The sequence below is a fragment of the Carassius gibelio genome, chromosome B17 (genome assembly GCF_023724105.1).
Source record: "Carassius gibelio isolate Cgi1373 ecotype wild population from Czech Republic chromosome B17, carGib1.2-hapl.c, whole genome shotgun sequence".
Taxonomy (NCBI): Eukaryota; Metazoa; Chordata; class Actinopteri; order Cypriniformes; family Cyprinidae; genus Carassius; species Carassius gibelio.
Genome location: NC_068412.1, coordinates 4,566,680 through 4,592,317, shown reverse-complemented (window position 1 = coordinate 4,592,317; position 25,638 = coordinate 4,566,680). Strand labels below are relative to the sequence as shown.

The following is a 25,638-nucleotide window of genomic DNA, read 5'->3' as shown; positions in this document are numbered from 1 at the left end:
TGGAAAATATTGTTCACCCACCTTAAAGTCAAAGGTATTCTATGAGCAGCTTTAATTTTCTATTTAAAATTTGAGACACAAAAAATACCACATTTCTGTTATTAAACCTCAAGTTATCAATTTAATATCAACTCAACAGATCAAAATCTGTTGACTCAACATCACTGTTTTTTAATCGCTGGACAGTAATTAATATGTATATGTAATAATTACATATTATATTAGATTAATAGCTGATCGTAACATTATTAGTGCACCTAAAGAACATGGCATTTGTACGTTTAGCTTTTCTCACACAAGTAAATAAGGAAATCAATTAACCTGTATTTATTTTCCTCTCTAGTGTAGTTGTCTAATAAACAAGGATTTCATATATTCTAAATATTAAGAGACTTATAATATTCTAAATATTGAAGTCTCTTTGACAAAATGCTTTAGTTCCTCTTCAAATAGCATCTGCTAACTGCATAAATGTGCATATGAAGTCCAGACACAGCCCAGGAGAGAACAGAGCTCTACTTCCAGAGAAGATGGTGTTGTTTGTGGATCTGTAGAGGAAGGGAAAGGGACAATGATACTCATGGGTGGAGCTCATGTCCTGCGCACACAGTTATCAGAGCGATCCCCATCACAGCGACTCTAACTGAAATCCCTCTGAGAAGAGATTAAATCGGCTCATGGCGGCTCCCGTTCAATTTCTCCTTCCTAAAGGACCCTTTGTGCGGTAAAAACCAGCGTCTTTATGGACCCTAGACATTGGGAGTCCAGCACTATTTAAATGAGGGTCATCATGAGGTCAAATGGTAGTAATGAAGGAACAAGTGTAGAACAGATCCCAGACACAAGCGTTTTGGCCTGTGTGTTGAGACTGCATGAGGGACGAATCTTGGACAATAGACCCTATTCATGTCGACCTCAGGAGATGGAGTCTGTCCTCTGTGCATCATTAATGGATTGTAGTGCATGATGTGTGGGGCGCTTGGTGATGTAGCTGCTCTGTTTCAAAATGGCAGCGTGACCAAATATGTGCGGTATCTGAAACATTCACGCTCCGCAGCAGGCCTGCAAATGATACGCTGCTCTCAGCCCACACATTTCTCATTTCAGCACTGTTTCAACATAACAAGCCTTTTGTTTTCCTGCTCTTCAACCACAGGCGCATCATTATAGAGCTTTATGAGTTCCACGCAAACAAGCAATGCGATGTGCCACGACAGTCAGAGATGCTTAAGTCAACTGTCGATATCTATTGCTCATACTTGGGTTTAAGATTCAACCTTACCTCAAATCCAAAGCACCTCAGTGTGTAACCCCACCTGCATGATTTGTGACTGATATGAACCATGCCTCAGGTTTGTCAAACTCTTTTAAATTCAACTGGATTGAGTTGCTTGGGCACTGGACATTTCACATTGGCATATCGTTAGTGCCCTATAGGTCCTAGTGCCCTTTATCATTTATTCAGTTTATGCTTCGGACTTGTTGCCACACCTTTTGAGGCAGAATGACGGTCCAACGATCTACAGCTTTTGAGATAACAAAAATATTTAATTACTATAATTCTAATTTATAAGGAGAAATTACATAAAAAGCGACCAAACAAAATTTGCCCACCAACCGGGCGGATGCTATTTTATAATTTAACTCAACTTTAACAGAACTGCATGCACAGGATTGTGGGATATGACAGACAGTGAAGAGTAAAACATATCCTGCTTTCCTAACCTAATCAGACGAAGCCATCTCAGTAGACTGAATGTGAGATGAGCACTGGATTCAGAAATGCCTTGTTGCCTTCCTACCTCTGTGTCCTGTCTGCAGAGGCAGCATTTTTCAGCTTTCAGAGAAGGAACTTAGTTTAGCTCTCTCCAAACGAGCTGATGATCTGAGTCTGGTGTGTTAAATAAGGGAGACACAGAAAATGTGCAGCGTGGCTGAATCTCAGGACTAGGATTGAAAAACAATGACTTCTGTTCCATGATGGTTATAATGCAGACTCATGTAGGCTAGGTATTAAAAAAAAAAAAAAAAAAAAAAACTGACCTAAAAATGGGCCTTACAGATATTTAGAGAAGGTAATGAGAGCGATCAGTGCACTGATATTGGCAGATCTGAGGCATACCTGATCCAGGAGTGAGCAGTGGTCCTTCCAGCTCCAGCGCCTCCTCCTCCGCCTCCTCCAGCTTTTTCTTCTTCTTCTTGGGGTCGCGGGGCTTGCGCAGCACCGAGAGCTCCTCCGGATGCCGGATGTCTGTGGAAGAGCGACTCGTTCTAATTAAAAGGTCGGACCGTCACACTCAAGACACACGATGTACCAGACTCTGAGGGTCATTTCAACAGCAGAAAGACATGCAGTGGAGACTTAGAAACAGACAAATGGAAGCATTCGATAAGTCTAGATGAAAACAGGCACATTACTAGTCATGTATAACCTAATATAAAGGTTTAAAACAAGTTGGCTTTATCATCTGATTTATCCAGCAATAATTGCTCGTATAGTGGCCATGATTCTTTAGACTCCCATCATATCAGGGTTTTAAAGATCTCATGCTTCACTGCTACAGAACTTGTTCCACATAGAATTGTATTAATTATTCCCATAATATGAATTACAAAATTATAACAATGTTCTGCAAGTGCAAGCAGTACTGACATTTTCTTAAACACAATTCTAGATAAAATACATTTTTCAAGATGACCTCAAACTCTGCGAATAGGGTGAAAAAGTCTATCCGACAATTATTATTATTTTTTTTACTTTTTAATGGTTAAATTAAATGTAAGCAATCAAAAAGCATCCAATGCTTATGCAATTTAAGTTTATTTTCTAATTCAGGATTCCATTAAATTACCATTATATGACTACAGTGCTAATCAAAATTAAGGGATAAAACAAATTTAATCTTTTAAAATATAATGCAATTCTAAATTTAACTTTCTTTTATTTTAAAACAAAGTTCTATACAACATAGTGTTGTCACGGTACCAAAATGTCAGTATTCGGTACCGATACCAGTGAAAATCCACGGTTCTCGGTGCCAATTTCGGTACCAAAGCAAAACAGAAAAATATGCTAATTAAAAATAAATAAAACCAATGCCATTCTTTATACTTCTTTACAATTGTGTTTAAAGTTTTTCTACAAGTTATATAATTATGAAAAACAGTAAACAAGTTTCACCCAAATTTTATTTGTCTTTTAATTTATGAAATTTAAACATTTTATTTTTGGTAAATAAAGGGGATTTGCTATTAAAATTAAAACATGGAAGAAATATTGTGATTTATTTCTTTAAAAAAAAAGTTTTATAAATATTTCAACAGTAGTAGCAGTATCACATACATTTTACTAAATAATAGTAATATTTCTAGCACAATGCCTTATGTAAAAATTAACTTTTAATGAATGCATATTTGTCATTTTAACTGAACTTAAGACTGGTGGTGATGCTTAAGATATTTTTGGTCATTGAGGGTTTCTGTAAGAAAAATAGTAATAGATCATATTAATTATTATTAAAAGATAATACTACTAATTCTACTATCATACTAATGTATATCCAATGCACTATGGATTGATGAGCTGCTGGGTTCATGAATATTAATCATGTTGTCTGCGTTCGGTCAAACTCTCTTTGCATGTGTGAGAAACAGCGCTATCAGTAAAGCGACGGTGAGTCATGCTCCTTCACACAGAGTTTACAGAGCATCAAATACAGGTGTGCTGTGCGTCCATTGAGATGAACTGAAAAGTTCAGATCGCTTGATGGAGAGAGAACTCTGAAGCTCAGATGCTCAAATTAATGCAAGTATGTAGTAAACAAACCCGCACGTCTCTGCCATTCATTCATTCACACAGAGACGCGCAGAACACAGATTCATATTTCAAACAACTTCTGCAGCTTAACATTTACAGATACTGGTCCATATGGAGATTTGATTTGATAAATTTATGCTTACTTTGACAAATTCCATGACTGTCCATATAAAAATATACGTTTTATTATCATGACTGGATTTTGAGATTCCGTCCTCGTTTTCCGCCATCACATTTAAAAAAATTAAGTACCGACTTGGTACCGAAGTACTGGGTCTTTTGACAACACTAATAAAACAGGTTTTCCGTTGTACAGAAAAAAAAAAAAAAAAAAAAAAAAAAAAAATTATATATATTTATATATTTATATATATATATATATATATATATATATATATATATATATATATATATATATATATATATATATGGAAAATAAAAAATGGAAAATACAATTTAAAAAATGCACTATTATTATTATTACTGTAGACATGCAGAACATGCAGACTTCATTTGATTAGATCAGCCCTACTTTTGATTTATATATTCAGAATTTTCTGAATTCCATAACATGCGTGTTATACTGTAAATTCCATTGTTGTGACTGGATTTCGTCAGCATTTTCCACATTGCAAGAATCAGAGGGCCCTAATCAGTGTCTAAAGATGTCTAAAGCAGACCAGCGATCTAAAGAACCCTTGAGAAGACGAGACCAATAAGTACATGATGCAATTCTAGAGATTTTGCATTCTGAGTGAAACATTCAAAAAACCATTGCCAGTAACTGGCGGTGAAGGTTTCAGCATTAAATTCCTTTTTATAGAAATCTTTGCAGTTTAATTCTCCACTACGTTGTGGCAGGACGACTCACACTCTCTGGATTTTCCACAGTCCTGGAGGAAACGAGTGTGACGGAGTGCAAGTGTGCTGGGGAGGGGTTTCATGGCTTGGCAGGAATGGCTTGTTTAGTTGTGTTACTAAAGCAAAAGCATTCCAGAGGTTTTAAGGACTACCAGATGGCAGTTCTCTCTCTCTCTCTCTGAGTCTGCCCTTTTACAGCCATATGTGAGCGAACTGTAGCAGGTCACTGGAGTGCTGGGAGCGAGCTAGCGCCTCCTCTGAAATTCCAATCAACAAACAGAAGATCCTTCAGCAAACGCTCCCAAATCAAACAGCCGTAACTCACAAGAAACTTGCAAAGAACGCTCTGACTGAGAAACCACACATTTGTCATTTCATTTCTTCTCTGAAGAGCAGTTTGTGTGAAAGCAGTCGGCTCGCTCTAGGAGGCAAATAACACACACTCCTAATCGCTTCAAGCCTCACATGAGAATGCAACAGTAAAACAGCAGAACAACTGATACCACCAGAGAGAGAGTAAGCATTAGGGAGCCGGCGGTGAACAATGATATGAACTCAATGAAAACAAAAGCTGCACTTCACATCACAGCTATTCACTACCATTTTCAGTTTAAGGCCTAAAGTAAGTACACTAGGGCTGTGTGATATGGACAAAAATTTTGATCAATTTTGCGATTTCGATTTCGACACACAGACATGCTTTACAGTCATAAATGCATTCAGTATAAATTGTACACATATTTCCAAAAGAAAACCAATGAGGGCTTTATCTCTGTAGCGGTGCCTCAGGTGTTATATGTTTTGCCCAATATATTTATTGCCCAAGGGTCACTGTTCGCATCTGCAGTGCGTATACAGTAAGTTATGTGTACGCGGTTCAGAAGCAGCAAAGAGAGTGCAATATTGTAACGCGAAAGCACATTAAAATAATGCGCGAGCGCGAATCTTTCCACTCGCACCAGTGATGCACGGGTCAATGTATTAATAACCTGCACCCGACCGACGTTTTCAACTAACCCGCCCGCAACTCGGACCGCAAAAAAATACCAATTAAATATTGTACCCTTCCCGGGTACATACAAAAATGTTCGCCAAAGTACATAATTTGGTCGCAATTTTATTTATGCGCCTATGCTACCGCGACAAAGCATGTAGCGTATTTTTTTTTTCATAGTTTGGCTGATCCTGCTTCTTATAGTCAGGTACGACTTATCAAAATTAATTTGACATGAACCGAGAGCTCTATGCTGCTCAGTGCTCCTGTAGTCTACACTGAAGACATAGAGCGCCCTCTCACGGCTGGAGACGGTAATGTTGTCTCTTGGTTCTAAATAAATGCAACTTATAGTCCAGTGCGACTTATGTTTTTTTTTCCTTGTCATGATGTATTTATGGACTGATGTGACATACTCCGGTGCGACATATAGTCCGAAAATTACAGGATGCGACAAATGATGTCAGAAAAGCATCAGTATGTTATAATTAGTGGTAGACGGCTATATTGCCAAGGCCGATATATCAGCCAATATTTAGTATTTTTCACATATCGGCATCGGCCAATAAGTTTTTCTGCTTGGCCGATGTGTTAGAGGCGCTTGTCCTCACACTCTCTCTCTCTCGTTCATCGTCATTATACCATTATACAGTCTATTTAAATATGAATCGTGCATGTTCTGTGTTAATGAATGGAGCAGAAGCGCGTCTTCATTCATTAAACACACTGAAGCGTGCGTGACGCTCCGGTGATTTTAGCGTCTGCTGTCTCACCAAATAAGACATGAACACATGAACAACATCTCCAGAACTGCTCTGACAGTCACTTCATGAGAATCTGACCGTTTGATTTGAGTAAAACTAGTGTCACATCACATACACAGAACTGTAAAGGTACGTCAACCCGTCGAAATAAAAGTCTGGTTTAGTTTAAATCAAGTATTTGCCAGAGATGTATTACTATAGTTCAGCAGAATGTACATAGCTTACTACTAAAATTATAGATCATATATAAAATATTTTTTTTTCTTTAGGTTTAATCACACAACATTTCCTCCATGTTTTATTTTTAATAGCAAATCCCCTTTGTTTACCAAAAAGTTAAAAGTTAAATTTTCAATAATTAAAAGATGACGTTGATGATTTTATGTGTTTAATGTTTAATGTGCATCTCAGAAAAAAACTTTATTTAAAACCTCAACTGAATGGCACTTAAATGCACTTATTATATCTGTCAACTTTATTGTCATTGTTCACAGTACAAGTACAGAGAAACAATGGGTACTAATTAAATGTTTATTTTTGATGTATGCATTGTATTAAAGCAGTAGTAAAAGTACAATGCTGTATCTCTTGAGACGCAAACATCCACAAGCAAATGAAGGGCGCTTCCCAAAGCTGCCCACTCTAGCGAGACGTTATCTCTTTATTCCCGGGACATCTGTGCCATCGGAGAGGTGTTTTCTGCCGTGGGCTGTCCACAGACTGCGCTCCAGACTAACCCCACATCATGACATGCCAAATTTTGTATGAAAAAATAAAAAATGCGTGTCGTGAAAAATTGCTTCTTTTTTTTCATGCAATTAATTGATTTATTGACTATCACGGCAGGCCTAACTGTGTCTCAATACTTACCTTACACAGTTTTATATAGACAAAAACTTTAAAGTCTTAGCTAAAAAAAAATATCTATATCAATGCTACCAATGTATATGTACTGACTCCTAAAATAAATCGAACCATTAAGGACCTGTAATTGTTAGGAGGAATCAAACACATCTCTCATGTCAATCTTTGTTATTGTTTTTGTTTTTTCAGGTTTGAAAATGGCAAATATTGTTAGATGTTCTGCTTTGGAAATGTTACAGAGATGTTGTAGTTACAAAAATGATTATTTTGGCCTTTTACAACAATAAATCCTATTGACATACCGAATTATTCACATACATAATAAATGTAAATACCAACATTTCAGGCTATTTTTGTGTGTTAAAGTTTTAGACAGAGCAAGAGTTGGGATCAATTAAAATTAATTTGTGAGAGGAGGTCATTTATTTTCTGGTCACTTATTTTCTGGTTGAAATACTTTTTTTTTTTTCAAATACTGACAGCAAAAGAGATTCAACATGCAAGTGTTCATAAGGCCATGATTTCTAAATATGGACAAGGGAAAGTTACCATCAGCCAGTTACACTGATAAGAACCGTTTATGAAACAAGATTTGGAGCGGTCCAAGGGCATGCTGGGTCTTATCTATGCTACGCAATACAGATCAGTGTGTTTAACAAATAATAAAGATCAGTCAAAAGACCAGAAAACAAGAAATGTGTTCAAGCACACCTTTAACCAATTCAGTTATTAGATCCCGGTGCTATGGCATTATCACAGTACTCAAGCAGCACAGTACTGAATATCATCAGCAGCATCATGTGAGCCAGATTCTGTGTTAGGTTTATTTACAGATGAAATAAGAGCACAACAGGATGAATCAGACAACCTGTGAGCATCTTATGAAGAGAAACGCATAGTTTGAGATGCTGAGAACAAAACAAGACATCTGATGCATGTGTATATAGACCAACAGTTAAAGCATGGGTTCATGTCCGGGTTCATTTAGATCGCTCACATTAATTATTGAAGACATTAAAAATGCAAATTAGATTTTTTGGTGGTGCAATTTTTTTCGTTAGTTTGTTGTTAACCCCTTACTAGTAACCCCCCTTTTTTGGCATGGAGACCGAAATTACATACCCAAAATAAAAAGGTTTCTGCTCATGATTCTTTCTGACTAGATACATAATCAACCTTTGTTCACAAAGCTGACACTTTAAAGTTTACTGTTCAGGAATCAGAATCACTCAGACTGTTATGATAATAGAGATATATAAGCTCAAACATAAAAACAAAAATAAAAATATTAAAAACATATGTTTTAAATGTATTTAAAAAAATGTTGATGTAGGAAATGAGTTTGAAAACACAGTGTAGCTAAGGCCACAAGTCTTCCAAGACTTCATAAAAAATTTCATAATCGAATCTGTAAAACTGTGAATTTTATGAAATATTTTCTAAGGCCATGTCATGTGTGTTTTTAGAGAAGGTTAATCAGATTGATTTATGGCACTTGTCATCTCTGTAAGATCTCACATGTAAACTTTCCTGTGCTCTTTGTGTATGTTTCACTGTTGAAAACTGCCCGAATCATGATTGTATTGTTCTCACCAAACGGTTCTTTCACACCTCCGCCAAGTATGACACATTATCCGCATTATTCTTTTATCATTATTCTTTTGTTTTTATTCCACCTTTATTAGCCTTGATTGTGGTTTTTCAGGCTTTACAAAGCAACAAAGCAGCGATCTCACTTCAGTCTCTCTTTGCATTTAGCCCTTATTTATCAAAAGTCTTACTATAAAAATACAACAAAACATTTTCTTACGACCTTACGTGAATTATTGAGACAAAAATGCATTATGAAGAAGAAAAGCACCTGCTATTAGTAGCATTGGTGCTAACGTTAGCATCAAGCTACATCTGACAATTTATGAAATTATTAGTACACTTTTACTCAAAACTCACTTTAGACCCCGATCGAGTGTTTATAATAACTTCCTTTAGCGATCAGGGGTGGAATTTGGTCGTTTACTGTTGTAAAAATATGTTATTTGTAGCCTTTTTCATCGCTGCACAAGTTAGCATTTCCGATGTACATTTTCGATTTTTTTTATAAAAACGCCCCAGATCTCAAGAAATTCTCATACCAAGCTTTACTATCGTAATCGCGGCTTTATTATTCGGATATTTCGTGTGTACAGAGGTGTTTCAGTGTTGTTTTGGCCATATAACTACCAGGAAGTGTGCAGGAAGCATGTGACACGATGGGGCGGTGTCCAGATATGAAACTCTAAGATTGACGTTTGAAAGACCCAATCAGAGTCTGAGTCACACACCGCACGAGCTGTGACTACTGCACGCACACAGAGATCGCTGGGAGAGGCTGTTTATCATCTGATCGCGTAAATCCGTGGAAAATGAATAGAAATGACGATTCTGTCTGAAGAAATATGAAGTAAACATCAGTAAATATATCCATATATCTCCGCAGATATGCATCTTTGGTCTGTAAATCCTTATTGACGCTGTTCAGTGAGTCTATGTGAACACAAATAAACCGCTCTTGACGTGACTGAATATGAGTGAGTTGTGAATTTCTATTCAAAATGTGGCATAATACGGATTTATTATTTTGCACTCCTGACATAAATCACTAAATATCTGTCACTGCAACAATGTTTTATCAAAATATTGGTCAAATATCGAAGCTTGAGTCTTTAAACTTTCCATTGATGCACAGTTTGTCCAGATGAAGTAAGACAGTGATGTTTAATGTGCTGTGAAAGTGAAACAATAATAAACTGGGGCCGTCAGCGATGTTTGCACGCAAAGGGGTTAATGAGGACTACATTTTTTTTTTTTTTTACAAACTGATTTTTAAAATAATTTAGATAAATTAGTAACTCTAGTGTGGCAATATTGTGTTATTATCATTAAACTGATTGATATCATGTATATTGGCATTACATCGATCATCAGTGTCCAAGATAACTTTCCACATAAGCCATTATAACCCAAATCAGATGATCACTATTGATAACCCAGCATATTTCAGATGTTTATTGCTATATGTATAATGTACCATTTTAAAAACAGTATGCAAACATTAGCTGGGGTGTTACAAAGCTAAAGGCTATTGGCTTTTTAAAAAGTAGATTGCTCTACAGGAAATACATCAGCACATGAAAACACATGGTTTGTCAGTGCATTTGATGGGGTCTTTAATCTGTCGCTGTTTTCTGATTTAGCCCCATCTCTACACTAAAGCCTACATCTGTTCTCAGCACTGGAGGCTGGATGCACTCTAATGTATCGCTGAATAACACAATTATCCAGACTTACTGTTCTTCACGACCAGCGGGGAGATTGAGTTAGGGCTAATGGAGTTAGGGAGAAGTGGAGCAATATTTTAGGGAAGGCAGCAGCACTCACTGAAGGTTTTGCAGATGTCGGACACGGCCTTGAAGACGCGGTCAGAGAAGTTGACCTTCACCCTCATGTGCTTCATGTTGGGCAGCTGCAGGCGTAACAGCTTGTGCTGCGGCGTGAAGAGCAGCCTGGCGTCGGCCTGAATGCCGTATTTATCCAGCGTCCAGTGCGTCTTTAGCAGCCAGGTCTTCTTCTTCTCCCACCACAGCGCGTGATCGGACCAGTCCTTCTTCACATCTGCATGAACACACATACCACAAGGTTAGGAACTAGACTGACAGGCACAGGGAGGGGTGAAGAGCAGAAGAGCTAAAGCTGGCCTCTGCACACAAGGCAATGCGATGGAGCAGGAAATGAGGTCAGCTGGAGGGAAACACGGTTAAGTGTCAGATGGGTTTGTGAAAGTGAACTTTGTATGTGTGAGTAAGAGGATCAGGGTCAAGTCTCGCTCTTTGTTCTGCATTCACACTGTAACCCGAGTCTGATACTCTAAACCTGCTTTTCCTCTAACAACACACAAACAACACAGGAAGTGCACTGCAGAAGAATCCCACTCATAATCACCAGGAGAGCACTACGCAGGGCTCTGCGCTTGTTTGTTTGGTTGTTTTGGGGCGCTCAGGAGGGCAGTCAAAGCCCAGTGTGGCACGAAAATTGAATTTTCTATATAATACCTTGAAAAATATTGATATTTCATATACCACTGTCAATACCATGAGGTAAAATTCAAACAAAATTAAGGGTAAAAAAAAAATTAATTCCAAGTGTCCAATTCAGTTTTCGTTTTTGACCATAGTCAAAGTATTTCTTTACTATATAATAATAATAACAATAATAATAATAATTATTATTATTATTATTATTGAACAGACATATAATACCATTATACTAGAACTGCGTAGTAAAATAATGAGTATTTCATGCTTGCTTTACAGACAGAAAAATGACAATAAAAATGACAATTTCTTCAATTGGAAGAGTTACACCCTCAAACTTATATATATATGAGATGCTTTTATAGTATTTATTAATAGTTTTATTAGTATATTTTCTGTTAAAGGTGCTTTTACCCAATACACAAATAAACCTGAGGTGAATTTTAACTTCTCATTATAAATCTGTGTGAAATGCATGAAAGCACGCAGTGTAGTTTCAAACATTTCAGTACCATTACGTATTGAAAAATGGCGACCCACCAGTCCCATCATACTCTGACAATGAGCACACAAAGGTGACATGAGGAGTGACTGAGGAGTGTGTTTGGCAGCTGGCTTCACCTTTTCATTGAGCTTGCGGTGCAATGATTACCCAATCAAACTATCCTGGGGCTTGCGTGAATGTGAGCTGGACCAGTGGCGTCTCTCCATCACTGATGTCAGGACACAGGTATGCATGTGAGCAGACAAAGGAAACCGTTTCCCCTCAGCAGACCACTATACAGTTTCCCCACATTATTTGTGTGTGTGACTGTGAAAAAGGATCGCCTACATCTCCCTTCCTGACCAGACTCTAAATGAAAGAATCTGGTTGAACTCATAGTAGTTTTACACAACTGTTTTCTATGGATCCGGGACTTTCATCCTCTGTGGGGTTTTTAATGTTTTGGTTGAAAAACTAAGAAACATTTTTCCCTCAAGTACGGCGGGTATGAAACTAGGGCTATATAATATTCTGTAACCAGAAAGAAACTGATTTAGGTTTTTGCTAGATGACACCGAAAGGTTTGAAAGGATTATGGGCTTAAGAAAAAAATAAATAAATAAATAAACAAAAAGGCATTGTAATATAGATTGTAATCTTTATTTCATCAGGACAAAACAATGAATGTGACTATCGATTTCTCCAAACATCTCTCTAATCCTCTTTCTGACTGGGTTTTTCTCCTCCACACCCAACAACAACAAAAAAACACACTGGTTGCATTTCAATGACTGTGTGTCGTTCACTGGCCAACTGTGGTGTCCTTCTCCATAACAACATAACAGAAGAAAAGACTACTCAACGAGTGACAGTCTACAGTCATCTCTGAAGAACAAGGAAATACAGGACAACAGACTTCCCGAAATTGCCAACAAATAAGCACTGTCCTCTATGCTCCCATTCTGTCTTGTAGATGATTTCTGAGGATTTATTGTAGATCCACAGAAAGATAAGCCAGTAAGGTGCGTGAAGCACCAGCATGCACTTTAAAGATTACATAAACTTACACTTCCTCACCAGATGAAAAGGACTAAACCACCTATCAAAGATAAACTAAAGCCCAATGCTTCACTGAATCCACTTTTCAGGGCTTGACAAGAAAAAGAGAACTTGACTGAGTTGTTCCCAAATTTAAATGGGAAAGACTTAGTTAAACATGCATAGGTTTTAACAAGAAGAAACAAACGTGACATAATTTAGCGTGAAAGATGACATACTTTACATTCAATGAAGTTGGGAAAGAATGGACCTTTGTAAAGGTGAAAAGTGTCCTAGAAATTAAATCTAAGTTGCCAAATATCACCAATATGCTGATTTGAACTGACAGAACACTGATGAGTTGAGATGAACTGCTTAAGAAATAATTACAGTTACACCACCAAAATAGCCTTAAAGGAACAATTTGAAAGATAGTAAAATATCCAAAAACCACTAGGCTAGTGTTATATATTTTGTCCAGCTGATTACTAACAATATCTCTAATGTTTTCAACTACTTGTAAATCATGAGAAAATCCCCATCTAAACAGTGACACGGGGCAGTGCAGTCGCCTGTCAATTACATTAGTTACCCTATGTTACCCCCTTTACTGACGTAGAAACCACATGACAACGGTGTCGTGGACAAATGCGGAAGTAGCTTCGTGACAAACTTCAACTAGAAAGAGATGCCGAACTCGACAGGTGAGTTGTTTTGATTCGTATCTTTATAGAAAACGTATGCTATTATAACAATCAACAAGATTAGTGTTATGGGGCATACACACCAAACGCAGGTCATCGCGTCTCTAGACCCACGCGAGGATGCGTCTGATCCATAGTCTGATCGCGTCTTTGCACTGACTTTGAATGTAATCTACTCGCACAAACTGAACTTGTGTTAAATCCATGATTTATCTTTCCGTCTGATTGATGGCTGTTTGGGTAGAAGACAACACATCCCATCATTCCACGCTCCTTCTTAGCGTCAGCAAACCACGTGATTGTTGTTTTGGTAGTGCGCCCTCTAGTGGCAGGTCCTACAACCTGTACATTTAAGGGGGGGGGGGGGGGGTGAAATGCTCGTTTTCACTCAATATCCTATTTATCTTGAGTACCTATAGAGTAGTACTGCATCCTTCATAACTCAAAAAAGTCTTTAGTTTTATTATATTCATAAGAGAAAGATAGTCTGTACCGATTTTCCCCGGAAAAACACGAGCGCCTGGAGGCGTGACGTGTGGGCGGAGCTAAAGAATCACGAGCGCCAGTAGGCTTTTGCGTTGAGAGCGTTTGGAAACTGTGACATTACCGTGAGGAAAAAAAACATCCAAAACAAACCATGGCTAACAGTCAGATTCAGCCGTTTATTTATGATCCAGAATCAGATCCAGAGGCTGAAACTGAACGAGAGCAGCAGCAGCAACGACTCGCTCCGAGCGGGGCTCGAATTCGGGTCTCCGATGGGAGGGGACGCACTAACAAGGAAGCAGAGATATTTTAAGCAGTTTTACTCACCGCCTGCGGTTCCAACACACGATCGTGACCCTTTTTCGTTGGGACTGCATTATCCTTAAGAAATAAACAATACGCAAATCCGTCGTCAAACTGGGCCTTGTTTGTAAAACAAGCATCTTCGAAATGCAGGGAACAAACAAAACACTTGCACAACTCCGTTGATGCTCTGTAAAAATTAACTCATTTAATTCTTAATTTTGAAACTTTGTCCATGTTTAGCATGGGAATCCAACTCTTTAACAGTGTAAAAAAACTCATTATGCATGAAATAGCATTTCACCCCCCCTTTAATGTCAAGCCCTGTATTCATATAGGACCATGTTAGTCTAGAGCACCAGTTCCCAAAATAAACCACAATAACAGGTAAAAGTCCAATTTAAAACTTAGCAAGATCGTTTCAAAGACCTATATAAATAAAATAAAATAGATAAATACTCTGTGTCATACAAAACAAATGCATAGACCCTTAAAAAAAAATCTGTTCCTTTACATTATTAAACAGGGTGTGGCACACATTCACCCACAAACAATAATTACTGAAAGTTTAAAATACTTGTGTTTTATATAATAAACATATTGAAATCATTATATCAATACATACATACAGTAGGGCTCCATCAATTTTGTTGATACAATTATAATTTAAAGAGAGGCTACAAAAAGATTGCACTGATATTAGTGAAATCTATGTATTAAACATGGTTCTTATTCCTTCTTTCCTGTGATGGGAAGGGAATAAAGGCAGACACAGATGGATCTCTTTATGGGTGGAGCAGTCAGCTGGTGACTTAGTTAAACACTTGACAGCAGCCCGAGGACTCGCCCTAAACAGCATCCGGCCACGCTTGTGCCAAACATCCCGCAACGATTTAAATTAAATAATGCCAGTCCATTTTTGGGACTAGTATGATTTCATCTTTGATCCACACATGAGTCATTAAAACACTGTGCCATGGAATAAACTCATGCACACACACACACACACACACTTTTTCCAGAGGATCCCCAGTGAATTCCCTCCTCAGCTGGACGGTGATTGGTCGTCCCGCCCCGGTCCTGCCCTGCTATCAGACGGAGTGCTGGAAGAACAGCCATTCATTGACCATCCATCAAACAGGCTAAACAGAGGGCTGGAATTTAATTAGCTGCCAGCCAATTGCATTTCTTGGCTAAAAATACAGCCTGCCAGCAGATGACGTAATGCTGGAACAAACTGAATCCATGCTAAGTAATAGGACGCATTTAACTGTACTGCAGAGAGACGCATGAACACACGGACATGTGTGAAAACGCCCTACAAATCACAAACACACTTCCTGTGCTTCGGTCCCGATCAAAAACAGTGTGAAGCTGCTTTAAGAATACAGCTTCCTTTTTTTCATTAATGACTATAAACTACATTTGTGAATGGCACAATACACTACAATTAAACAAACGATGAATGTTCACTTGAATGTAAAGTACAGTAAAACTGGACACAACTGGGTTTTTGTGCTGGTCATACATTTCCACACATGATGCTGAAATTATCAAGCTTCTAAGAGCAGCCTTGAAAGCAGGCGTAGAGCGGTTTCCCTTCCCAGAGGGCTTCAGTGTAAGTAATCAAGCCTAAAACATTAAATCACAGCTAGATTTGATCAATGCAACAGGAAAGCTCTGTGCTGGGTAGGGCTGCTTCTTACAGTAACTACTTCCTGTATCATAGATTAGACAATTACAGAGCCTTGAAGACCAACAGAGCTGCACAAATGCATAAGCTGCACTCAGCATTCAACAACTAAAAAAATAAATACAAATAAAAACAAACTAGTAAACAATTTAATTTGCCCTGTACCTTTAACATTAACACCAACCTCATTTGTTAAAATCCACTAGAATTAGCAAAATGGCCAACATTCTAGTAAATATATATATATAACATTTACATTTAGCAGATGCTTTTATCCAAAGCAATATACAAAGGAGGACAATAGAAGCAAAACTAACAAAGAGCAACAATATGTAAGTGCAAATGAGAAGTTTAGGTTAGCAGGGCTCCAGACCAACATTTGAGAGCAGTGAGCACTATGATAAATGGTCCACGCTGTGCAGGAGGACATAAAGTAAGCAATTTTGTGTTTATTTATAGTGTGATGTGCTGCAGAAGCCAGCAAAATTATGCACAGGCAATATGAAAAATAAAGACAAGGATGTGACGAAAGACAGTCGAGTTCTGGAACTTTAATGATTCAAGCTCTCATGTTTTGCTTGTATATGGAGTAGTCACGATAACACTTATGAGTTCTGACACACTGTACTTCCACTGACTACCTTTCACAACGGTCTTGATAACTTTGAGTGTGTAAAATCTTTGAAGTGTCTCCCGTGAGAGAGGAATTATGATGAATGTCAATCTAGAGAGGGACGTAAAAGACGCGTGCAATCCGGTCACGCTGCGGTCGAATAAAATTTTTTTAGGAATTTAGGTAAAATTTAACAATTTATTACATAAATATATATATATATATTTAACGGTCCTGGCTTTTCATTAATAATAACACTTGTGCAATGCCAAGCTTGTTGCATTTAGCTTGTCTATATTTCTTAATTTTACAAATAAATATTATATATATATATATATATATATATATATATATATATATATATATATAAATAAATATATATATTTTAGTATTATGGCAATAATTTAAATCAAATTACAAATACAAAACTGCATTTATAATTAATGAAAATTAAATTATATACATTTTATATTCATTCAGTGTATATTATTTATCTATTATATTATACATTAGATAAGATGATAGTTTTCTAGGCTCCTATGACTCAAAAGTGGATCAAGATGAAAGCTGAACAAAGAAAAATATATATATTTTAAACTTAAAATGGTAAATAATTGCAATAATAAATAAAAGTTCATATATATATATATACATACACACACACACACACACACACACACACACACACACAGCAGGTGTAGCAGGACAGGCCAAAAAATCCACAAATGTCTTGATTTGAGGAAGGAAAGGGGAGAAAATGAGAGCGGAAGTGAAGCATCCTCTGATAAATCATGAGCATTTCCTTGCAGTCTCCACATTCCTCTCGCTGTAGATCTGCCATGATCACATTAGGACAGTACAGGACAGAAGCATTCTTTACTTTACCAGGGTAAACTTGGAATTATACTTACCAGGAAAAAACTATACTATTTCATACTGAATTTAGTCAGTAAATGCTCCCGAATAATAATAAACATCTGAAAACAATGAAAGAGTCTGTGAGCAGCAGCAGAAAACATCAGGATGATGGCAACATCCAGGGAACGAGCCAAACGTTTGAAGTCATTTCCTGTTTGCCAGAGGACCCCCACGTCACCAAACTGAGCTCGACATGCATTAAAACCCCTCCTACAGCAGAGAGTCCGGATCAGCGCTTCCCTCATGACGAACCAGACGTCTGGAACAAATGACGGTTTGGTCAAGAGGCCTCACAGAAAAGTCTGTTCTTGACCTTCCCAATGATGTCACTCTGAGCTGGCTTACTTTTTAGGGTTTCTGTTTCCCACTCTAATAATACACGCTCCCTTCGCCAGGAGTGTGTGTTTCTTCACTGCCTTAAGAGGGCAGGGTTTCTCTTGGCCAGCTCTCACACTGCAGATTCTTACACTGTTAGCGTTTGCCACGGAGTCTGCACTAAATGTTTCCCCGCTCCATTTATGATGTGTCCTCTTACTCACAAGAAACATCATGATTTGAACAGCACTGCGAAAGGAAAAGGAATGAAGGCCGTGCCTCATGTCGCTATATTCTCTCAAACATGACTCTGAGTTTTGTCTGATGGAGAGAAACGATCATTTTCAATATGAAGTGCAGGTGGGTTGCTGACTGTGTCTGTTTCAGACCACATATTAAATGAGTTCAGCAGGCTGGGAGAAGTTAAATTCAAGACTTTTCAAGTCCTTTTACAGATCAATGAAAGAAAATAATAAATCAAAAGAACAAAATATATCAATTTGTTCTCTAAATGTCTAGGGAGCACACAATGTGCTATTATAAAATATTATTATAATTTCATAATTAAAGTTTTTGTAATTTTGTTGTGCTTTTCCAATCACTTTATAAATATTTCTATTAATGTATTAATAATAATAATACTTGATAATGATAATACTTTGTTATTATTTTAGTATATCAAGTAAAACAATGAAAATGAGAAATGTTGCTTTGGCAAGTAGCTGCTGAAATAAACAAGTTTATTTATATTTTATTTTGGTTCAAATTCTTTTTATTTTAAGCAAAAACTTTTATACTTTAGTTTTATTTAACTACAGTAACTACAGTTACTTTTAACTTCATTTTACAAAGCAAAAAACAATAAAAGAACTTAAAATAACTGCTTAACTAGAATATGTAAATGCATTTCATTATATCTTAAAAAGGATTAATATTTTATTAATTGATTGTTTTTATGGCTTTTTCTGGTATAAATGTATAAAAATTACAAAAAGGCATAAGATAACAACATAAGATAAGTCTTGTTTTCTAAATTGAATGAAATTATGAATAAAAGAACAAATATTTGCCAACAGTTAGACAAATTTAACTTAAGGTAAAGTGTTGATGCCCCACGGACAGATATCTATTCTTGTTTTAAGCATAAACTCAGTGAATTGTCTACTTTCAAGGGATGTTTAGACTGGAAAATGAGACAAAAATACTGAAAACGATATTCATTATTTTGATGCCATGAGTATGATTAAAACCTTAATAAAATGTACTTTACATGGACAGTCCGTCAACACCAATGTGTGCTTTAGAGACATGTGATGTAAATGCTTACCTTAAGAATATGATTTCTTATTTATTTGTATTATTATCATTATTTATATTAATAAAGACTGTAATTTGAGTAATTATCAGAAACACCTAAAATGTCAACATTAAACACACTGTCAGGGGTTATCAGTCTCAATGAAATCTGACTCTCTTATTCATCTTTCACACACATCGAGTCAAAATGAGAGCACGCAGCAGGCACAACTGAATCAAATCAGCCTGAACCGGAGGAATATACTGCTCTTTCTGGCAGAACTGAAGGGTTTGGGTCACGGCCCCTGAGCATCATTTATTAAACCAAATCTGCTGAGACGCTGCTTCAGGGAATGAGCGCTGTAATCAATGAGAGAGTGCTTTCCTGGCATTACTGATTTATCCCATTAGATCTAAAGCCTATCGATACAGGACAGAGACGAGATGAACATGGACGGATATACTAAACATTTCAATAATAGAACCATCCTTGTTCTACTATAAAGATCCTTCTGTGGAAGTAAAGGTTCTTCATGAAACCATCGATGCAGACCTTTATAATTTTTACAGAATCAAAGCCAGCGTGAACATAAGAGAAGTCGGATGTGTATTATTACAGATCTCTGTTCACCACGGTTTCTCACTTGGTTTACTTTTATCAAAACATTAGAAAAAAATAAAGAAAACTCAACTTTATTCAGAGACTCAAACTGAGCAAACAATATGACACTTGGTGCAGATGTTGATATTTATATGATGACATTCTGATGCTTGCAAAGTAAATAAATGAGATTTTTATAACAGTATACCAGATACAGAAATTAAATTATATAGGCCTAAATATCAGTCGTCACTCTATAATATCAATTGTCAAAATGAAAAAGCGTTGACTTCTGGAATATAGCTGTGCTAAGGACTTCTCTTAGTTATAGGCTCATTTTGGCAACTCAGTGAGTGAAGGAAGTTCATTTAACTTGTCTGAAACAAACATTATTAAGAACTGCACAAATGTCAAAGTGAACATGTCACACTTTTGTGTTTAATGCATGTTGTAAGTGATCCTGAGGTACATTTAGAGAGTCTGAAAAGTGCTCAGCAGCACAAATGAACTGGACAGAGCAGCATTGTGTTCTACTGTGTTACTTTAACTAAACAGCAACATTTCATTTCAAAGGTTAATTTGAGATGGATTCGACTGAGGTTTGCATACACTCTTAGTTCCAAAGAACAGCACAGACCGAACGACAGACGTCTGTACTTCAAACATGAAAGAAAGGAAGAGCAGGACAGGCGTATCATGTCAAAGGTACAGAATGGATTTCATGACACAGAAGGATCATGAACACCAGAGACGTATGGCATCTTTGTCTTCATAAAGCAGGACAGACAGGTCACAAGGGCAAAACACAAGTCATTCGACTGCTTTCCAGCGATCACAGAGCTCACGATAAGATGACGACGTCACCCGAGAACAATTTAGAGGCACCTGTTCTTAAAGATGCAATGTTACAGCAGGATGAAGGGAAAGATTCAAAGAAAACAGCTCAAGAGAAAGACAAACTGCAATGGTTTTGAGTTCGTTAACCCGGTCATGATCGGCATGGCTTTCCTCTCACAGATCCCACAATATGTCACAGGAGAAAATAAACACATGTGCACATTATCTGTATGGTATTTGGCATCCAGAGAGCTCAAAGCATCCAAGAACCCACTCAACCACTGAGCTGTTTAACCCTGTAAAGCCTGACTTAAATAATTGAAAAGGGTCAAAAGTGAGCAAAGAGTTAAACAGAGCAAAGAGCACTGCGCTCCTAATGAAATCAGAATCAGAAAGATGTGCTTACGCACACAATGGCAGCTGAAGGCAAAATATATAATAAAGAAACACCCAGGGGGTGAATGGGGCATTTGTGGATCATAGGTTTTCTAATTCTACAAACTGTACCCCTGTTGGTTTAATGAGCCAACAGACAGCATTTCTCCTCAACCAAAAGACAGTAGTGAAGTGGACAGGAGAGGAGTACGACAACATTTTGTATCCAAGCAGGAATCTCCAGCAGCACGCCTGAAGAAATGATGTTTGAGTGTCTCTCTCTGAGGGGTTAGCAGCTGACATGTGCTGTAAACTAGCACAAGCTCTCTCCCATAGCGCCACTACACATTCCTGAAGAGTTTACAGGGTTGATGCACGGCTAACTAGATCCTGGATGAGTTCTCACACAAAGCTGTTTTTTACATGGTTTAAAGATGAAGGTAGAGCCGCAGGAGATCCTGGCGTGCCACAGTCACCAGCGAAGAAGAAAACAACAGCAGGCACAGCTGACAGTTCACACAACACTTTAGGAGTCGTCTCATCTCAGTGTTTCACAAACAAGACTGTAGCTGCTAATACAGCGATGGCTTGACGAGGGAGAATCAGCAGACATGTGTTCTCCATCTTCCTTCATATGACCCCGTCTTCATGGAGTGGGACGAGCACAGAAACAAAGGCTGATTTGTTCTGGAGCTCTAAACAACAAGGATGAACAGCGAGGAAGCAGACTATGGTACATTTAATATCATCCCAAACCCTCGTTTCTGACCAAAATAAATTGGTCTCAATCTCTGACACAAGCACACTCGTGTAAAAAAGCAAAGGGAATAATTAGCAATCAACCATTAAGGTTTTTCATTTTAAAAAAAATCATAAGCTTTTCATTTTTTTTTATTTTTTTATATGTATTGGTTTATTATTATAAATAATGAAAGAAAACGGACTACAGAGCACCAGGGATCACTAACTTCACATTAAATTCACCTGAATTCAGTGTATGATGATTGTAGTTGAATCTGTGTAATATTACTCAGTTTCCAGTGATTAATCAACCCTGAGTCAATGGGAGCGGTGTAAGCGTGGTCATCTGAGACCACAGACTAATCCTGAAGGGTGGAAACCGTGTACGTACCGAGTTTCTCCACGAGTTTGAGCATCACACCGCCGATGTGGATCTCCCCGGTGACTCTGAGAGACACGTCCCTGTTGAGGTCAGTGACGTTCATCTTCAGCTCCCAGGTCCCATCCGCGTAGCAGCCGTCCGGCATCCGTATACCATCCAACGCCATCCTACAGAAACCATTATGATCGGTCAAATTCAGCAACTAGTGGCCTACAGGCTACATCAAAATCAAAGCTTGTTTTGTATGGCAAATTTAAAATAACTCATGCTGACCAAGGTGCTTTCCAAAAGAACAACATATAAAACAGAACCAGCCAGAACTAAGACAGCAAACACATAAAAACAACACAACAAACACAAGACCATCAAATATGCAACTACTAGCTCACACCAGATCTCAGGCAAGTAACTTAAGTTCCCTTTTAAGAGTGCTTTGAAAAGACAGATCTCAAAAACTAGTCAGCTTCCCACATAGACAACATTTTGGACACTACAGAGTGCACTTATGATGCTCTCCGGGCAGGCAGCACACTACTTTATGAGCTAACAGCATTGCAGACAATAGTTAGCAATCAAAAAGGTGCAAATTTGAAAATACATACATACTCTTTAGCTCTGAAGGAATTGATAATGTTATTAGAATAATTAAATATTAGGCATCATACATTAGAATAATTATGAATAGTTTGTTTGCAAAAACAGATAAATCCGTTTTTTTTTTCACAAATCATGTTTTTTATGTTTTTATTGTGTTAGTTGTATTTTTTAACGTAATCAAAATAATCCAAATGTCTATTATTTCTAGAAGCCTGTGTGGACTGAACACGTTGTTAAATCCTAATTTAATAAGTCACAACAGAATGTCACACTGGAGGTTTAGTGAAGTTAGACCTGTAGCTCGAGCGACTAACGGTCAAACTCTGAGCTGGGGCTCCGGTGACGTCAGCAGCCCCGCTCCACACGCCAACTCAATACAGACAGCCAGGTCAATGAGAGAAAACACACCGAAATGACGGAGAAAGTTACGGTTTGCTCGCTTTTTGGTTGAATACGAGCACACGTTATCGAAGCCAAGTGAGCAGCAGGGTTTGAGGAGCGCAACTGGGAGATTTTTATTCAGAGTTGCGCCAGACAAATCCTGAGAGCCTGGGTGAAATCATAGCGTTCACTAACCTTCACAAATCCGCCGAAACAAATCCGCAAAACACCACTTTATTCCCCAAAACTTCAACAGGCGACGTGCTTTCTGTCTTTCGACCGCGTGTTTAATCCTATCATGAGGAACGTTCCCAAAAAAAGAAAAATCGCCAAAGTCCAGCGGCGGACCTCCTGAAAGGTTCTGTGTTAATGGAGTCCAGTGGGCTCGCTCGCTCTCTCTCTCTCTCTCTCTCTCTCTCTCTCCCTCCCCCCGCCCTCAGATAACGTCACTCACGCGGATCGGCTCGCGCTTTCCATCATCACTTCATGACGTGTTCTTGATAAATACTGACGTCAGGTATTTTTATTATTATTATTTAATTTAAATTATATCGTTAGAAACCAGCAAAGCTCTTTGCTTCCTTTTCGTTGTAACTGTTTTCAGAAAGAACCCGTATATCGTTGAGAACACTATCATACCTTCCTGTAAATGTGTGAAATTCAAAAAAGAACAAATTAAATGCAAATTAAAGTAAATGTAGCTAACAGGAACCTTATCAGAACATTGGCCAGGCGTTCTCTGCCCTTTACTGCAGTTCTAACCGTTCTTAGAGGTACAAAACATGCCTCTTTTTTACAATAGTTAATTAAGTAGGCTATATATATTTTTTATTTCTGAAATGTTTTAGTTTTACGCTCACCCAACATTTTTAATGCTATTGTTTCAGATTCAAAAGAAGCCTAACATCCTCATGATGCCTGCGAAACGTTCACACAAAAACATAAAATAGACGTTGTTTTGAACGTTCAGGGAGCATTCAGAAATAACGTTTCCATAACTTTATCAAAACGTTCTTAGAAAATATCTTTGGAGGCTGTGAATTTTCTAGAGTAGATCTTTAAAGCATTCTGCTTTTCCAGTTCACTTCAATCATTCTTAAATCGTTCTCAAGCACAAAAACTTTATCATTCATGCAAGGTTTTTTTTCTTCTTCTTCTTTTCTAAATGTTTTAGTTGGACATTCACCTAACATTTTTAATGTGAGTAGCTTGTTGCAGAATGTTTTGAGAACATTTTAAAGTAACGTTCCCATCATGTTAGCAAAATTATTAAATGACGTTCACATAAAAATAAATTAATAAAACTGTTTTGACCGTTCAGAAAACATTAATCTCTTAATGGGAACTTCGCTTAACATTCTTGTAAAGTGTTCTGCTTTTCCAGTCATTAGTTCACTTTCTCCTAATTGAAGCAGCCTAGCTATTTATCCTTTCTTTGAAATCACGAACTGAACGGGTTAACTGTGTTTAATGATTGTCATCACTGATAGTAATCAGTTAACAGTAGCTTATAAACACAGCACTGATGTTGAATTATAGCTTCACAGCTTGAGAGTAAATAAGAGTTAACAGGCCATCTGGAATATCATGACTACAGGGATCCTAAACACCTTTTATGGGGAAGAAATGTTGTAAGATATCTGTATGATCGACTATAAGTTATTTTACTAGTGAAATATTTAGTATCCATCTCTCTATTCTCTTTCCCTGCTCATCTGATCTCATGTTTACTATAGATCTAAGATCATCATGTGAAGTTGCTTCTGTCAGTCAGTTAATATTGATATTATACGGTATTTTACAGCTGTCCATCTGACATAAAACCTACATGCTATTTCAGATGTGAGAGAGAAAAAAAAAGTATAATGTTTTGATTAAAATGCATTTGAACATTGAATAAGTCGAACAGAGCTGAAGTCCAGCTTCTCCTGAACTCTGGAGCAGGAATCTGTGCTGAGTCCTGGACTGCATCACAACAATTTATAACCTCTCTCTCTCTCTCCCTCTCTCCTCTGTGTCTGGCAGGAGAGTCATTGCCTTTTTTAGGCTGTGTTTTAATTACTGTGTAAACAACAGTCTGTGGTGCAGAGCAGGGAATGAAGAGGATGGGAAGAGCTTCACAAGAAGAGGTGTCTCTCTCTCTCTCTCTGTGTGTGTGTGTGTGTGTGTGTGTGAGAGAGAGAGAGAGAGAGAGAGAGCTGTGGTGGAAACTATTACACACATTACAACTTAAATTAGTCATTTTTACATTGAAATCGTGGAATTGTCCCTAAAAGTGTGCTTGTAATGCTGAGGATTATTTATCAAATGGTGCAAAATAGCTGTGGTTTCTGTTAATGCTATTATTATTTATGTAGTAAATTAAATATAAGAATGATTGTATCTCCAGACATGGGGAGAGCAGATACTGTGAGCTGAAGCAGATTCACTGGCTGGAGGATCAGAGGTAAACTGTCCAAGGATGGCTGCCCTCTAGTGGACACACTCTCTCATGGGTCTCTCCA

At 37.6% G+C, this 25,638-nt stretch overlaps 1 protein-coding gene across 4 annotated transcripts in view; it reads right to left on the bottom strand.

The window, feature by feature from the left end:
- The window catches only part of fermt2 (FERM domain containing kindlin 2), a 47,058-nt gene extending 23,513 nt beyond the window's left edge, over positions 1-23,545 (bottom strand). For 2 of the 4 annotated variants that reach the window (XM_052579787.1, XM_052579788.1), the window contains exons 1-4: positions 23,330-23,538; positions 22,166-22,323; positions 10,718-10,951; positions 2,123-2,251 (exon numbers count right to left, since the gene is read on the bottom strand). In XM_052579787.1, coding sequence (XP_052435747.1) covers positions 2,123-2,251; positions 10,718-10,951; positions 22,166-22,322 — 520 coding nt within the window. In that variant the 5' untranslated portion in view covers position 22,323; positions 23,330-23,538. Of the gene's footprint in view, positions 1-2,122; positions 2,252-10,717; positions 10,952-22,165; positions 22,324-23,329 lie in introns of all 4 variants that reach the window. The other 2 variants (XM_052579789.1, XM_052579790.1) reach the window with 2 other exon arrangements.
- Positions 23,546-25,638: the final 2,093 nt, after the last annotated feature.